Source organism: Schistocerca americana, chromosome 7, assembly GCF_021461395.2.
Source record: "Schistocerca americana isolate TAMUIC-IGC-003095 chromosome 7, iqSchAmer2.1, whole genome shotgun sequence".
Lineage (NCBI taxonomy): Eukaryota > Metazoa > Arthropoda > Insecta > Orthoptera > Acrididae > Schistocerca > Schistocerca americana.
Window position 1 is genome coordinate 250134847 of NC_060125.1, and position 16471 is coordinate 250151317.

General features: G+C 39.6%; 2 protein-coding genes across 2 annotated transcripts in view; one reads left to right on the plus strand and one right to left on the minus strand.

Annotated features, from left to right (window-relative positions):
- Positions 1-1868, plus strand: part of LOC124622462 — a 35364-nt gene extending 33496 nt beyond the window's left edge. Inside the window, exon 8 of the mRNA XM_047148165.1 lies at positions 686-1868. Coding sequence (XP_047004121.1) covers positions 686-805 — 120 coding nt within the window. The 3' untranslated portion in view covers positions 806-1868. The remainder of the gene's footprint in view (positions 1-685) is intronic.
- Positions 1869-13486: 11618 nt separating this feature from the next.
- Positions 13487-16471, minus strand: part of LOC124621773 (eukaryotic translation initiation factor 3 subunit M) — a 67993-nt gene continuing 65008 nt past the window's right edge. The window contains exon 7 of the mRNA XM_047147206.1: positions 13487-13828. Coding sequence (XP_047003162.1) covers positions 13620-13828 — 209 coding nt within the window. The 3' untranslated portion in view covers positions 13487-13619. The remainder of the gene's footprint in view (positions 13829-16471) is intronic.

Genomic DNA, 16471 nt, shown 5'->3' on the forward strand with positions numbered 1-16471 from the left:
ATGTTGTCTCTTGATGGATCATACAGAAAAAAAGTGTCTATCTGAGAAGGCATCCTTAAGACATCGGGCTGTTGTGGGGCATGCGGTTGTTTCAGTATATGAAACTGTTATACTCCAGAGTAGGTTAAATGTGTGTTGCCAGTCCCAGGTGCATGCTTTTCAGTTGGAATTCATTATATCCAGCCAGTTCCAGCAGCATTGCGAAATAACAATTAAAGTGACAGCATCTTCTGTATTTCTGACTTCTACAAAGTTTGTTTGGAAGCTGGCAGATAGATTTTACTTTTTGAAGGGAAAGCTGATGCTGTTTTAGTTATAAATTTATTCTAATTCAGTTTTTCAGTAATTTTTATAAAAAGTGCTTAACTGTCATTACCATAACCATCAGAAGATGGTTTTTGGGTTTACAGACCTGTTTCTTTTTTATGTTTACTCTCAGTACTATGGGCTTCCATCAAGAAATCTAGGCTAGACAAGACAGTTCTTGAATATTTGTGGGTATCATTTGTGAGAAACCATATTTTTATTACATCCTTGTATTTTTAGTACTCATCTCAAGAATTCACAGTGAGTGTCTTATTAGGTAGAGGCTGTTTATTATTATTATTATTATTATTAGACAAAAAAGATTAGTAGTTAAGTCAAATGGCATCAGAGTAGCTGTGATGCCTTTGTTCTTTTGCAGCATTACCCTCAAGATCCTGTGGATATTGCTGCTTCCATCAGAGCTCTGGCAAAAAGTGTACACGGAGAGAGTGATGTGTTTGGTGATCTCCCAAGGCCACGCTTCAGCACACAGATCTGATAAGTCTTTATTGTGTGTGGTAAATATCTTTACTTATGCTGGTCAAAGTATTACTGCCCACACTCTCCTGCCCTAATGTCTGCCCTGCATGCAGGGACTAGCTTTTAAGAATAATGATGTAAGGTCATACCACAGCAAGACATATAAGAGTGACTTATTTTAACCATAGAAAAATATGAACGAAGAGTAACTAAATGTGTTTAGAGCTTTGGTGTAATCAGCTGCTCGATTGTAGTTTTTTAATAACAGCTTTGTTCAGAAAATTGTTTTAGAAGAGGGCTTCACTTTCAGTATTTCATACTTGCCTTCTGTATGACTGGTCTTGCTGAAAGCTGTTGCCCTAGTCTGGTATTTCAGATATCAATACCGTTTTCGAAGAGACACAAAATATGCTTAGTTTTGTGTGATTGTATATTTCTGGGAATGCATAAATTTCCCATCAGCAATGTTGTTAATTTCAAAGCATTGTACAAATATACGCTGTATTGACGCAGTTTACGCTGGCTTACAATTTTAGATGGTAACTTTGGAATGGACAGTAATATGAACAAAACAATAAGATGTAAACTTGTGTCTTAAATAGTCATTTTAACTTTTAAGTGTACTTGGTAATTTAAAGAGATGTATTTTTTTATTGTACTTGAGAAAATAATTGATCAGCAAGTAACAGCCAAGCAAATGGATTGTTTTTCCCCTTAAACATTGTTCTTATGTACTCCATGCTCTCGTAGTTTGCTTTTACCCACCTTGAATTGTGATAATACAATGTCTTTCATCAGTCTTGTATAGAGTGTCATAGTGAATTGTTGTAAACTGCTGCTGTCATAAACTGTAATGACAGATAATGTCATGTGGATTAAGATTCTGGTACTGTTTGAAGTATAGCAAGATGTTGAAAACTTTGTGCTATAGGAATAATAGAATGATATACTTTACCATTGTGGTGAACATACAGTTTCTGTATACATATTAAGTCTGCTGATTTAATATTTTGTTATGACTGTTATACTTTTGTTAAATTTGAAGCAAAGATTAAATAAAGTATGTTTTCTTGGCAGCTGTATTTACTGTTGTATAATTAAGACAAGAAATATCAGAATCACAGTTTTTAAGAGTTAGTGTGATTAGGAGACCAAGTTGCTATGTGGAAATTGTTCTACCTTGTTCCTCCCTTCTTGCGATCAGACTAGACTCTTTCAGTTATGAGATTCAAATCTCCATTTAGTGTTTCAGTGGGTCACCAATTTACATTACTTCAGGCAAATGTCCCGATGTCTTTTATGTTGGCATGACTGAATAAAATGCTGTCAGATTTCGAAGCCATGTCAACCAAGTTAAAAATATTGAGTTTGAACCAGCTGTCACAGAATTCTCATCACAAGTTTAATCCACTGACTATCAGGACTTACACAGTCCAGTCACGTTATAGTGACCACTGCCTATGTTCAACATCAATGTGCAATAACCACGCACAGGTGGCAGCACTAGAAGTGCTATACAGTGTGTCAGGGGGACACAGAAAACAGTGCAGTCACTGTTGTAATGTGGACACAGAGCGATTTATCTGACGCCCAAAAGGGCATGACTATTGTCTTTCTGCCCAAGGGTGGAAGCATTTCCGAAATGGCTAAGTTTGTGAACTGTTGGCATGATGCCGTATTTAAAGTGTACTATGCATGGCAAAATAGCGCTATCCAAAACTTCTGAGGCAACTGTGGTGCAGCGTAGGCCACAAAGAACAAGTATGAACGGCTGCTACAGAGGTGTATATGGGCTAGTAGATGTGCAACTGTTGAGAAACTGACCGCTCAGGCGAACCAAGGGGCCGCCAACAGTGTTTTCTCAATGACTGTTCTGTCAACATTGGTGTGTATGGGCTCCACATCATTTGCCTCGTTCATACACCCATACAGACTGCTGGTCATTGGCAACAAAGACTGGAATTTGCACACCAGTACTGCAACTGTATGTCCATTGAGTGGTGACACGTGGCATTTTCAGATTAATCATGTTTTATGCTCCACCGGGCAGAAGGCCATCAATGTGTACAGTGTAAAGTGCCTGAAAACAAACTCTTTGTAACAATTATCATAAAAGTGCAGGTTGGAGGGCATTCTGTGAGTGATCTCATTATACTGGAAGGCACAATTGATCAACGGAAGTATGTATCTATCCTTGGTGACCATGACCACACCAACATGCAGTTTTTCTTCAGCAGATGGCATCTACATGCAGGACAATGTAGCATGTCGCACAGCTCACAGTGTACATGTGTGGTTCAGAGAGTGCCAAGAGGAGTTTACTGTACTTCCCAGCTTCGAACCCAATTGAGAATCTGTGGGACCACCTCAATCAGGCTCTTCATACCATGGATGCTGAACCAAGAAACCTAGTGTAGTTGACCACAGCACTGGAGTCAGCACGATTCCACATCCATATTGGTATGTTCCAGACCTTTGTTGACACTCTTCCTCCACATCTCGCAGCAGTTCGCACTGCAAAAGGTGGTTATTCAGGCTGTCCCATGTGAATGGACAGTGCAGGTGTCCTTAAATGTGCAGAGCTGCAGGTTCTAGAGGTGGGTCAAATTTACACACGCAAGGGAAAGCCAGTTGCATCTGGCCCACTGTGCAATACAGGATACCTTCAAAACTGCCATTCCATGTCCCTGTAACCACTGCACATCTTTTCTTGCTTTGGCTTGGTGTCCAAAACTCCCCATATGCCCTCCAAAACATTCACACTGTCACCACTGTTGTAGAATGAATGGCAGAACTACACCACCCTGAGAATACCATGCTGTGGGTGAAATTCTCCACACCCACCCACCCAAGATGTATGACCAAATTCCTTCCTATGGGGTAACAGATGCCCAGCATCCAGGGCTGTTCAGTAGTTTTATGCCCCCTTCCTAAACTTTGCAATTTGTTACAGACCACCAACATAAAGCTGTGTAATCATTAACTTCAATTTTAAACTTTAAGGAATTTAAATAACACATAACATGGAGCACTTGTGAAAAATAAAATAACTACTTTTTTTTAATAGCCCCTTTTACAGAAAAATTACCACAGAAACATTAAAATTGGCAGAGTTCTTTGATACTGTTTTGAACCACAACTTCACTTGAATGTGGCATATGGTAAAAATATAATCCCTACAGTATAATAGCCTGTAACAAAATTACTTCAATTAAACGTGAAATTTGTTCAGACCAAAATACATGATACAGCACCATTGTGTTTACTATTTAGGACAAATGTTTCACCTGCACTTCCAAAGCTACACTGTTCTTTGATACTGTTTTGAACCACAACTTCACTTGAATCTTCATAGACTGCTACTCACAAGGGAACCTCCCCATCGCACCCCCCTCAGATGTAGTTATAAGTTGGCACAGTGGATAGGCCTTGAAAAACTGAAGACAGATCAATCGAGAAAACAGGAAGAAGTTGTGTGGAAGTATGAAAAAAATAAGCAAAATACACTAACTGAGTGGTCTATGCATATGATATACAACATCTCGGAGAAAGTAAGCTCATGAGCGCCGTGGTCCCGTGGTTAGCGTGAGCAACTGCAGTGTAAGAGGTCCTTGGATCAAGTCTTCCCTCGAGTGTAAATTTTAATTTTTTTATTTTCAGACAATTATTATCTGTCCGTTCGTTCATTGACGTCTCTGTTCACTGTAAAAAGTTTAGTGCCTGTGTTTTGCGACCGCACCGCTAAACCGTGCGATTAGTAGACGAAAGGACGTGCCTATCCAATGGGAACCGAAAAAGTTTGATCGCAAGGCCATAGGTCAACCGATTCCTCCACAGGAAAACACGTCTGATATATTCTGTATGACACTGGTGACGGCATATGTTGTCGATCCGCCTAACGTGTACACTTGGCGAATGGGTAAAAAGATTCTTCTACCTCGCACGATTTAGGTTTTCTTGTGGATGTGATAATCAGTCCCAAAAAAGTGATCGCATCGGACGGACGGACGGACAGATAAAAATTGTCTGAAAATAAAAAATTAAAATTTTCAGTCGAGGGAAGACTTGAACCAAGGACCTCTTGTACTGCAGCTGCTCACGCTAACCACGGGACCACGGCGCTCGTGCTCTCAAGCTGTCCTTTATGTAGCATATAATATGCATAGACTACTCAGTTTGTATATTTTGCTTATTTTTTTCATACTTCCACACAACTTCTTCCTGTTTTCTCGATTGATCTGTGTTCAGTTTTTCAAGGCCTATCCACTGTGCCAACTTGTAATTAAATCTGAGGGGGGTGCGGTGGGGAGGTTCCCTTGTCAGCACATAGAAGAGGCACCAAGGTACCTCAGCAAAGAAACAGATACAAGAGAAAGGAGTCATAGATATATTCTTAGCTTTCGGATGAAGTCATCCTTTGGAAGAAGAAAATATACATTGATGTCCATGGTCTCCAGGCACTAAGGTCCAGCTGCATCTGATGAGACTAGCAATCTGGATGTGATGGGTGGAGGGGGTACAGAATAGGCATGGGTGGAGGGGGGAAGAGTAGAGTAAGAGTTAGGTGAAAACGCTACTGCTGCCTTTGGGAGTGTGCAGTCATGTGGTGAGGATGTGGGGGAGGTGAAGGAGGGGGGAGAAAAATACAGTAAAAGAAAGGAGTATGTAGGTTCATTGGAGGCATGTATAGTACTAGAGTGGGAGCACGGAGGGGATAGGCAGATGAGGCAGGGCCTACTACTTCATATAATGTGATGTGCAGCATGCTAGCCTGCAAGTCAGGGAAGTGATCCACAAACAGATCGAATCTGCTTGGCAGATTAATGACTATGGGCCGATAAACTGGTGAGCATGGGTGGGATTTTTAGGCAAAGTCTGGTCTGGTCTGCAAACTCTGCCTCTGACAACTCTAAGCAACCATTTAAAGTATTATAATACACAAAACAAAGTTTAGATGATTCACAACCACATGATGCATATGACTTTCCTCCTCCAAATCCTCTTGATGACTGTGGCATATGGAAGGACACACAGACACAAAATTAAATAATAAAATTTGCCAAATACTGAAAAATGGACCCGACCCCACCCCACCCTAGACAGGAAAAGGTAGTAGCGTAATTCTGCCACCCATTCTGCTATCTGGCATATAAAATAATAGTTGGTGTTATTGTCCAAAATCAGTGGTGGTCAAACTTTTTTGCTCAAGAGTGAATACTGACATTGGAGTGGAAACTCGGGCAGATTGGTAATCTACATAAATTAGTATGTTAATGGCATTCAATAGACTAGCAGCAGTAGGGGTTCCAGATTGCTGCCACTGTCAGCAACCCCAATTGCCTGATGAAATGTTGTATTGTCTGTGTGAGTGGATGATTAATTACACTTACATTTAAATACATTATGCAATATGAGAAACAATCACAAATGTTTACCAAATGTCATATTTCTTGCTACAAATAAGTACTGCACTTGAAAATGACCATCTTTGCAATGCTCATACACAAATCCCTTTACATGTGTCAAAATTTATACCAGTCACTGATCAGCTAACCTAACCTAACCTAACCTTGCATGTCCATGAGTTGTCAGTACTGGAAGACAAATAATATGAACAACTAAGATGAGTACAGTACGACTGGTACTCAGATGAAATTGACCAATTATATATGGCTTGAATATAAACATTGGGCTACACTGCAGGTAAGTCTGTTACCACAAGCTTAATTTGGTGTTCACATTTGTTGGCTTCACCAGTTCACAACCAAACTGTCACCTTTCAATCTAACCTAGACGTCAGGCCAAGCTTCAGATCAGGCTGTCAACACTTTGAAATCAGTTGGTTTCAGCTGAACAACAGCTATGCTACTCTCATTTTAGTGATTCATCAAGCAATGAAACATACCCCTCCTCACATACTTTAAGCCCACAGTGCTGCATTACTTACCCCTCTGCCTGAGATAATTGGCCAATTCTGCCTAGACTACAGCCGAATTCACCAATGTCAATATTACTCTCCTTAAGTACTTTTGTTTGTTACTGAGCAGAAAAACTACACTCTTCAGCTCATAAGTTGATGTTTTTGAATTCGGCTAGTTGCCAGGTGCAACTTTTACCACAATTGCCTCATAGTAATAATTGTGTTCTGTTCTAACCTATCACCATATTATTGTCCCTCTAGTGTGGAAACTCAGTTGCAAAGTCCAACAATTTCATATTTGTACTTGGTTCTATTTGTGATTAGATACATTTGATGTTCTGTAAGGCTATGTATACTGTGATAATAAATAGGAATACTTGAAAAAGGTCATCACAGAAGCTGGACAGGCAAATATAGATAAAAAGAAGGTAATTGCGAAGAATCCTTGAGAAACATAAAAAAACACTTTGTTTGATTGACAAAAGTTGAGTCAGTGTAACTTGATAGATGCAATGGGCTGGGCACAGCAGCTCTGTGTGACAATCTCAACCAGTCACATAATGTGATTTTGACAAAAATGTTTGGGACAAAACAGGAATACAGTGATATAAGTCATTTAGGAATGAAATAAATAGTGAGTGCAGTGAAGCTAAAGTGAAATGATTGCAGGAAAATGGAAAAATCAAAATGGAAATGGTTGTTTAGGATATATAAAATCCAAACAACCTTTCATTAGATTACAAGTCATTGCATCAACATTAATGGTGCAAGAGGAGTAGTTCCCTCTTTCCTCCGTGTTTGTTGAGATGGATGGAAACAGTGTATTGATGGCATGTATGAGGGGAGGAACTGTCTCAAGTTGATATGGAAGATACAGGGGATCCAGTTTTAGAACCAAGAGTTTAGCAGAACTTCGGAGGATGAGATAAGGTAAGTCTGAAGGTACTGCTCACATTCCTTTTAAATTTCTAAAATTACTGCCAGCAACCGAACAACTATTCAAGCTGGTGTTTAGTATCTATTAGACTGAAGATGTACCTCAAGACTTTCAGAAAAAATATTATCCACACAATTCCAAAAATTGCAAGGGCAGATAATTGCAGAAACTATTGTACACTCATCTTAACAGCTCATGCATCAACCTTAGTTACTCAAATAATGTACCGGAGAATGGAAGAGAAAACTGAGGAACTGTGAGGTGGTTGTCCGTATGACTTTCAGAATGCACCAGCGAGAGCATTCTGATGTTGCACTTGATAAAGGAAGCGAGACACACACATACAATTTGTGGATCTGGAAAAAGATTATCACATTATAAAATAGTGCAAGATGTTCGGAATTCTGAAAAAAAAAAAAAAAATAGTGTAAGTAACAGGGAAAGCTGAGTAATACAGTACAATGCATAAAACCCAGGAAGGAATGATAAAAATGGAAGACCGAGACTGAAGTGCACACATTAAAAAGATGCAGTCTTTTACCACAATTGTTTGATCCACACATTGAAGTAACAACTGAAATAAAATAATTTTGAGAGTAGAATAAAAGTGCAGAGTGAAAGGATGTCAATGATAAGATTTCCCAAGAATATTGCTATCATCACTAAAAATGATGAATAATTACAGGATCTGTTGAATGGAATGAACAGCTTAATGAGTGCAGAATATGGATTGAGGGTACACTGAAGAAAGACTAAAGTAACGAAGAGTAGTGGAAATAATACTATTGTAAAACTGTACACCAAAATTGGTAACCAAGAAGCAGATGAAGTAAAGGAATTCTACTACCTTAGAAGCAAAATTACACACGACAGAAGTAGTGAGGATGACATAAAAAAGGAGACTAGTACAGGGGATGAGGACTTTCCTGGCTAAAAGAAGTATACCAGTATCGAACATTACCCTTCATTTGAGGAAGAAATTTCTGAGAATATACACCTGGAACACAGCATTGCCTGGAAGTAAATAACGGACTGTGGGAAACAGGAAAAGAAGAGAATTGAAACTTTTGAGATGTGCTATATAAGGATGTTGAAAATTAAGTCGACTGTAGAGAAATGAGGAGGTTCTTCACAGATTCTGTGCAGGAAGGAACATATTGAAAACACTGACAAGGTAAGGGACAAGATGATAGGACCTGCGTTAAGCATCAGGGAATAACTTCCATGGTTGTAGAGGGAGTTGAGCGGGAAAATCTGCAGTGAAAGACATGTTGAAATATATACAGGGTGTACATAAAGTCCAGGAACACTTTCAATTATTTATTGCACAAGAACCATATGCGAACCATAAGTGACCCAGCAGACATCAATATGGTAATCGAATTCTTGCCATATCCGTCCCAGCATGGCACATTGTCGACTGTGGCAGTCGCTTCCCGTATTCTCTCCCGGAGCTCTCTGCTACATCACATGGTAGAGGCAGTTCATACACCAGATCTTCAATGTGTCCCCACGGAAAAAAAGTCACATGGCGTGAGAGCTGGTGATGGGGAGGCCATTTCATGAAACAGCTGTTCCCTTCTGTATCATAACCAATCCATTGATGCAGCAGCTCCGTGTTCAGGTACCCACGAACTTCACAATGAAAAAAAAGGGTGGAGCCCCGTCGTCCTGAAAGATGAACGGAGAGTCCGATTGTGTTTGCGGCATCAGCCATTGCTGCAACATGTCCAAGTAGGAAAATCCAGTGACGCGCTCCACATTCACTTCACTCACACTGGGATGTCTGCTTCTCTTTGCTGGGCACAAGCAACCTGTCATAACGAATTTGTCGTGCCAGTGGTAAATGGCCTTCCTAGTTGGTGGCTTCATACCATGGTTCTAAAGATCCGTTGAACAGCTGTAGCACACTTGTTTTTGTCGAACTCCAACACACAGGAGTTCACTCCGCACCGGAACTCGCCATGTTTGTGACTAGCGATGACTATCGGCAAATTACCAAACTATGCTGTTGTGTTATACATGAAAAAACTTCAGGGTTTTATTTTCAAAATGACATGTGTATGATATCTGTACAATGTTTGGTTCTAGTGCAATAAATAATTGAAAGTGTTCCTGGACTTCATGTACACCCTGTCTAACCAATAATTGAGGATGTAGTGTGCATGTACTTACTCTGAAATGATGTCGGCACACGATAGGAAGTCGCGGTGGGGCGCATCAAATCATTCAGAAGACTGATGACCAAAAAGGATGTATCTGTGTGAATATCTAAAGTTATTGTATTATTGTAATCTGGCATGAGACTGATGATATGCAGCCATTGCAATTCATTGGCACAATGGTGAGAGATCATGGAAGATATATGCCAGCTGGGGAAGCTTCTTTTAACAAAATTCTCTCAGCCAGTTCCTGAATCCTCAAAAACCAGGAATTTTTCCTACATATTTGGAGCTATTGAATTGTGTGCTCCAAATGGAAACTCACAGGCTCCATTCAACAAGAGCACTTATGGAAACTGACTCCATTACACCCACATAGCTTATATGAGTTATTAATACTCATGGTAATCTTTATTTACATTTAGTAATAATGTAATGTAAAAAATATCAAATAACTTTTAGTGGCTCATTCCACATTCATACACCATCACTAAGTTAGTTTATAGTGGATGCCAACATCCCATCCAACAGTGATTGGTTCTCACTATACATAATACCCATACTGCATCACATTATGCAGCCTGTGCAAAACAAATGTGAGGTAAAAGAGACAACCTACCTTACAAGAAAGCTGTGTTTAGTTCTAGTATTAAAAAACTAGAATGTTACGCAGCTTGTTATAGTGTTTGTAAGATTTTTTTTTAAGGCTAGTTGAAAGGGTGATTTCTGGAGGCTATCTATCTTTTTGGGAACGAATAATTGTACATAGCCCTTCCATTATCAGTTAATAAATGAAGTATAATACAGTCAAAAAAGCATTACATCATGCCAAAATTGTCTTTTGTGTAAATCTAGATTTCTTATTTTGTAGTTTAAAAGGGAAACTTGAAAGGATGAAGAAACGATACATTAATACATGAAATGAAATCAGATACTGAGAATCACTATACATTCTTTCTATGGAATCTTCTGTTTTGTGAAATGACGTTTGCTTCACAGCTCCAGAATGGCCTTTCTGCACAAACTCTACAGGATGACTGCTGCCCTCGCATTCATTACAGTTTCAGAATTTGAAATATTTCTGAAAAATCACTGCATGTAATACTAGATATGCAAAAATGACTAAAATGCAAAATAAGCAGCAATGAGATTTTTGGGATAAACATGTGTACACTGAAAGGATACACAAATGAGAAAAGAAGATTGTGCCACAGCAGGCAGGAAACAAATTACAAAGGTTGCAAGTGAGATTGTTTCAGTAAAACTTAATATTACAGATGCACATAAAATTATATTAAGTCCTTCTGTCTGCCATCAGATTCATCCCCAAATGTAACTGGAAGCTTCAGAGACAACTTCATCAGGAGCCAATTCGCACAAATTCCTCCATGTTATCTTCAAATAATTGCCCTCCCAGAGCTTCTTTAAGCAGCCCAAACAAATGAGAAATCACAGGGCAATAGGTCTGTGCTGTGGGGAGGATGCCGAAATTAAATTCAGTGCTTCCAGAATGAAATTTTCACTCTACAGCAGAGTGTGTGCCAATATGAAACATTCTGGAAGATTAAAACCATGTGTTGGACTGAGACCTGAACTCAGGACCTTTGTCTTTCATGAGCAAGTGCTCTGCCGACAGAGTTATCCACGCATGACTCACGACCTGTCCTCACAGTCTTACTTCAACGAGTAACTCATTTCCTACCTTCCAAACTTCACAGGATCTCTCTTACAAATTTTGCAGGACTAGCTCTCCTGGAAGACAGGATACTATGGAGACATGACTTAGCCACAGTCTGAGGGATGGTTCCAGAATGAAATTTTCACTCTGCAGCACATTTCAGTACATTTATTGAAATTTTGACACCACAAGAGCTGCAGTATGGGGCCTGGCATTATTGTAGAGGAGGGTGGCCCCTAAAATTGGTGCTCTCGCCTCTGCAGCGATATGCAGTCCTCGCCTATTTCAACAAACTACAGCAGTAAGCAGCACTGATTGTGCATCACTTACGCAAATCATCAATGAGCAGAATGCCTTGCCAGTCAAAGAATATGGCTGAAACAACCTTGCCAAGAGACTATTGAGTCTTGAGTTCCTCTGTCAGCCCTACTGGCTAGTTCTGATTTGGGACCGTAGAGGTGCACCCATGTTTTATTGTCGGTGGTGATCTGACTAAAAAATGCATCATCACCTTCCTTCGCAAACCTAGCTGCAAGACTCTGGCAAACCTCCTAAACATCTTAACTTCTGATGTGCAATCAAAAGGTGAGGGTTTGATCTGGCACACACATTACACAACTTTAGCTAGTTTGTGATCACTTGAAAGCTTGCATTACTTTTTCTGACCCATTCTGCAATTTCAGATACACTTGTGCATCCATCTTCTTCAAGAATATCTCAAACTCCATGTGAATGTTTTCCTCTGTAATGCTGATTCAAGGACTGCGACCCCAGTCCTGATTTTCCACTCATTCTCGTCCTGCCTTCAACCCTTTATGCCAGGCAGTCCCCAAACTGTGCAGTCAGTCTCTGAGAAATTTCCGTTGCTTGAACTTCTTCCCCAGCAAGAAATTTTATAATTGTGTGTTGCACAACAGAGCGGTACACATGTTGCTGTGCCTGTAAGTACTGCTGGTGAACTGGCTGATAGTGCAGAAAGGCCAGGCTCTTCCCACTTCTAATGCCCCTCCCCCCTCACGCACGCTAGAAGTGCACGCTTAGTCTTATATCACCAATAAACATTCTCCTACTTCAAAGTGTGTAAAGACAATTTGGGCAGTTTTAAATCACAAAATACTAGAAAACATAGTATCTTATGAAAACAGTAACAATGACTCACTTTTGGAATCAGTCAGGCCATACAGATACCTGGGTATAACTGTGTGGATATTAAACGGAATGATTCTGGGGCAATTTACTGATATTAAACAAAATAATCTACCTTATAATATTTGTCCTCAGAATTTTGTTAAAAAAACTGTGATAGGGTTCTTAGTGGCAAGATATGGTAATTTTAATCAAAAATTCACTCTTTCAGATTTTGAAATTAGTTTGCTTAATATTTTACAGTATTCTTTGCAATGATTTAACTGGGCAAAGTTGCTTGAGCATTCTGATAGGTACTTTCCAATATTGCAGTTACATTGATAAACAAATCACAGTTTAAATTAATGGAGAAATAAGCTTACATTTTCTTAACATTAACTGCTTTCAGTGTTTACAAAGAATGTAAAAATTTTAACAAGCAGCACCTTTGTGCAAGGTCAGTAACTGCAGAAACATTCAAATCTTCACTATTTTTCATTTGGCGTTACTCACTATAACAGCAGCATTGACGATTTTGTAAACTAAACAAACTTGAGTCATACTTGACATAACTCTAATTACTTTAACCTTAAATGCACAACAATTGTGATAAAATGCTGACCGTGTAAACCTTTCCTTACAAAATTTAAACATGGCAGCACATTAGCTTTATATTTACAATTCTGTATCTGAATATTCTCGGCTTTGTGCTTTCAGTAATGTTTAAATTATTATGCGGTTTGCTAAGAAGTATTGGAAAGATTTCATGAAGCTAAGACCTACCCAACGATTTTGGAGGAAAAAACATTTTCAAGGAAAGGTGAGAAAACTGGGCAGGAATATACGTGGGTAACACAATATTATAAAGAGAAATAAAATGCCTTGTATCACTTTTATTTGCAATATACAAATGTTAGAACAAACAACAATGTGCACAAGGAAAAAAATTATAAATTCTCAATTGTTCTAGTTTACAAAATGGTTTTATCACACTTTCTTTCTTTAAACTTTTCACTGCTGCCGGACCATCATTTCCATCTGTGCAGAAGCAATAGACTTCATGCCCTCTTGCATCACTTGTAAATTGCTCTTCCAAGAATAAAGTAAATCTCTCAGCTGTTGCCACTGTGCTCGACCAAATGTGCGGTGCATTGTGCTGGATATGAAGACTTTTCTGGCTGCCTGATCCATTCGTGCTCTTACAAGTTTCGTTTTGAGAACTGAAAATAAACACAATCAATTATTTTTTTGTTTATTTGAAACATCTTTTATGCCTCACAGACTCAAAATACTTCCTTCACTTTCCTAAGTAAATGTTGTCATAACTTCTCTATATTCATAGATTTTTTATTCTAATAGACCAATGTAGTGGAAAGCTGATAGCCAGTATCACTAGGAAAGTAGTAGGGATAAAAATTACAATTTATTTCAAGGGAAGATGAAAGAACACAAAAATCAGATTTTTTGGTAACAATGGCTGAAGTAAATGGAGTGAATGTTCTCACCAATCGTCAAAATTGTAACAACTAGAGCAGGTCTGACATGTCATTTTGGTGGCTAATAGATGGACTCTCCAGTCTTAGACTAGTGATAATTTCGGACTTACTTAAAATAGATTTAACACACACAGAGACCAATTGATTAAAATCAGAGCAGCACCATTGTGTAATAGATGCAGTGTGTATTTGTAATCCCATTAAAATTTAAACTGAAGTAGGAATTCCATAAGAAGCATGTTTTCTTACTAACCCTATGACCAAAATATAGAAGTAATAGATTTATTGATTTTGGAGTATATATTAGATTATTACAAGAACAATACAAGCAATGTACAACACACACTATAGTTTAACAGCAAAAATAATCAATTTTGACAATATAATGCAATTGGATAGATAAATCTACTGATCAAGTGGCAACAGGAGAACACAAATATAAAAAAACGGTTTTACTTATGCAAGCTTTCTGACCAGAAGAACACACATATATAAAAAAAAAACAGTTTTACTTATGCAAGCTTTCGGACCCAGTGGCTCCACCTTCCGGTAGAAGGATTGAAGGGGAAGGTTGATGGGGTAGCCATGGGTTTGCCACTTGCTCCAGGAATTGCCAATCTCTATATGGAGCACTTGTGAGGAGTTGGCACTAGAAACGGCACGGCTTAAACCTAAACACTTCTTCCGTTACATTTATGACACATTCATTGTGTGGGAACATGGAAAAAGAAGCCCTGAATGAATTCCACGAACACCTGAACAGCATGCACAAAAACATACAGATCACAATGAAATTAGAACAAGATGGATGTCTTCCATTTTTGGTTATCCTTATAAGGAGAAAAGCAGGCAGCACACTAGGACATGCAGTATACAGAAAGAAGACTCAAACAGACCCATATCTCCATGCTTCAAGCTGCCATCACCTAGCACAGCGGCACACCATTCTAACGACACTGGTTCACAGAGCAAGAGCCATCTGCGACTAAGGCAGCCTTCCAGCTGGGCTGCAGCACCTTAAGGATGTGTTTTGTCGGAATGGCTACAGCGAAGCACACATTAGACATGCATTCTGGAAGAAATAGTGAAACAGCTATCCACAAAGAAGAGGAAGAGGAAAAGAAACTGGCCTTTATCCCCTACATTGGGGGCCCGTCAGCCAAAATTGTGAGAATAATGGGAAAAAACAACACCAAAGCAATTTTTCGATCACTTCCAAAAATGAGAGTGTTACTGGCCTTGGTGAAGACAAACTGTAGCTACAAGTTCCCAATATATATAGTGTACCGTGCGAGTGTGGGCTCCAGTACATTGGTCAAAAACGCAGCATCTCACAATGCTGCCAGGAACACATTAGATGCGTACAGCTGGGGCACAAGGACAAATCGGCCATGGAAGAACACAGCCTCGAAGAGGGATACACCTTCCAATTTGAAGAAACAAAAATGCTTTGCCGAGCCAGTGACTTCTGGGAGTGTGTCATCAAGGAATCAGTTGAAATAAGATTACATGACAATCTTGTCAACAGGGATGAGGGCTACCATTTAAGTTCGGCATGGAACCCTGCAATAACGGCTATACGCTGGGACCGTGCTCAACTGCTAACGCTCCCACAATTTTAAGTTATACTAACACGACACGCGGTGACATCGCCCGGCACTGCGCGATCCCCCCCCCCCCCCCCACCACCACCGGCCCAGTGCCAGTAGGAGGGGTGGGGAGAGACGGCCACCACCTGCCGCTGACCAGCTATATATAGAAGACGACCGCGGTCCATTGACACTTCGCCAGAACAGGATGAGAATGACACTAATCAAAACGTCGCAGATTTTCAACGCAGCTATCCGGATGGAAGCCCAAGATGATTTCATCAGCAGTATACATTGGGAAAGCCTTAACTGACATATCTACATTTTTGTCTTTGCCTGGCAGTCTGGCCAGAGCAGCCAGAGATAGCAGCCTTGTGTGCATGAGGAGCGTCTGCTAGTGTGAATGTGTGTTTTCTTTTATTTTCTGAAGTAGACTTTGATTAGAAGCACATTTAGTATCAGTCTTTTTATTGTGCTGTCTGCAACTCAAGTTGGTCATCTTTACAGTGAATAGCAATCTACCCATTTCAAAATATTGCTGATAAACCTAAACACGGAGTCAACAAATATTGTAATGGGACATGTTGCAAATTCGAACTGTGTGTTAGACAGGGTTTTGAAATTGGGAGCTTTGCCTTTTGCAGGTAAGTGCTCTACTGACTGAGCTATCTCAACATGACTCATGACCTGCCATGACAGCTTTATCTCTGCCAGTACCTCATCTTCTGCCTTCCACTCTAGAGCTGACTATTTGTTGAATAGTGGGAGAAGTAAGCAA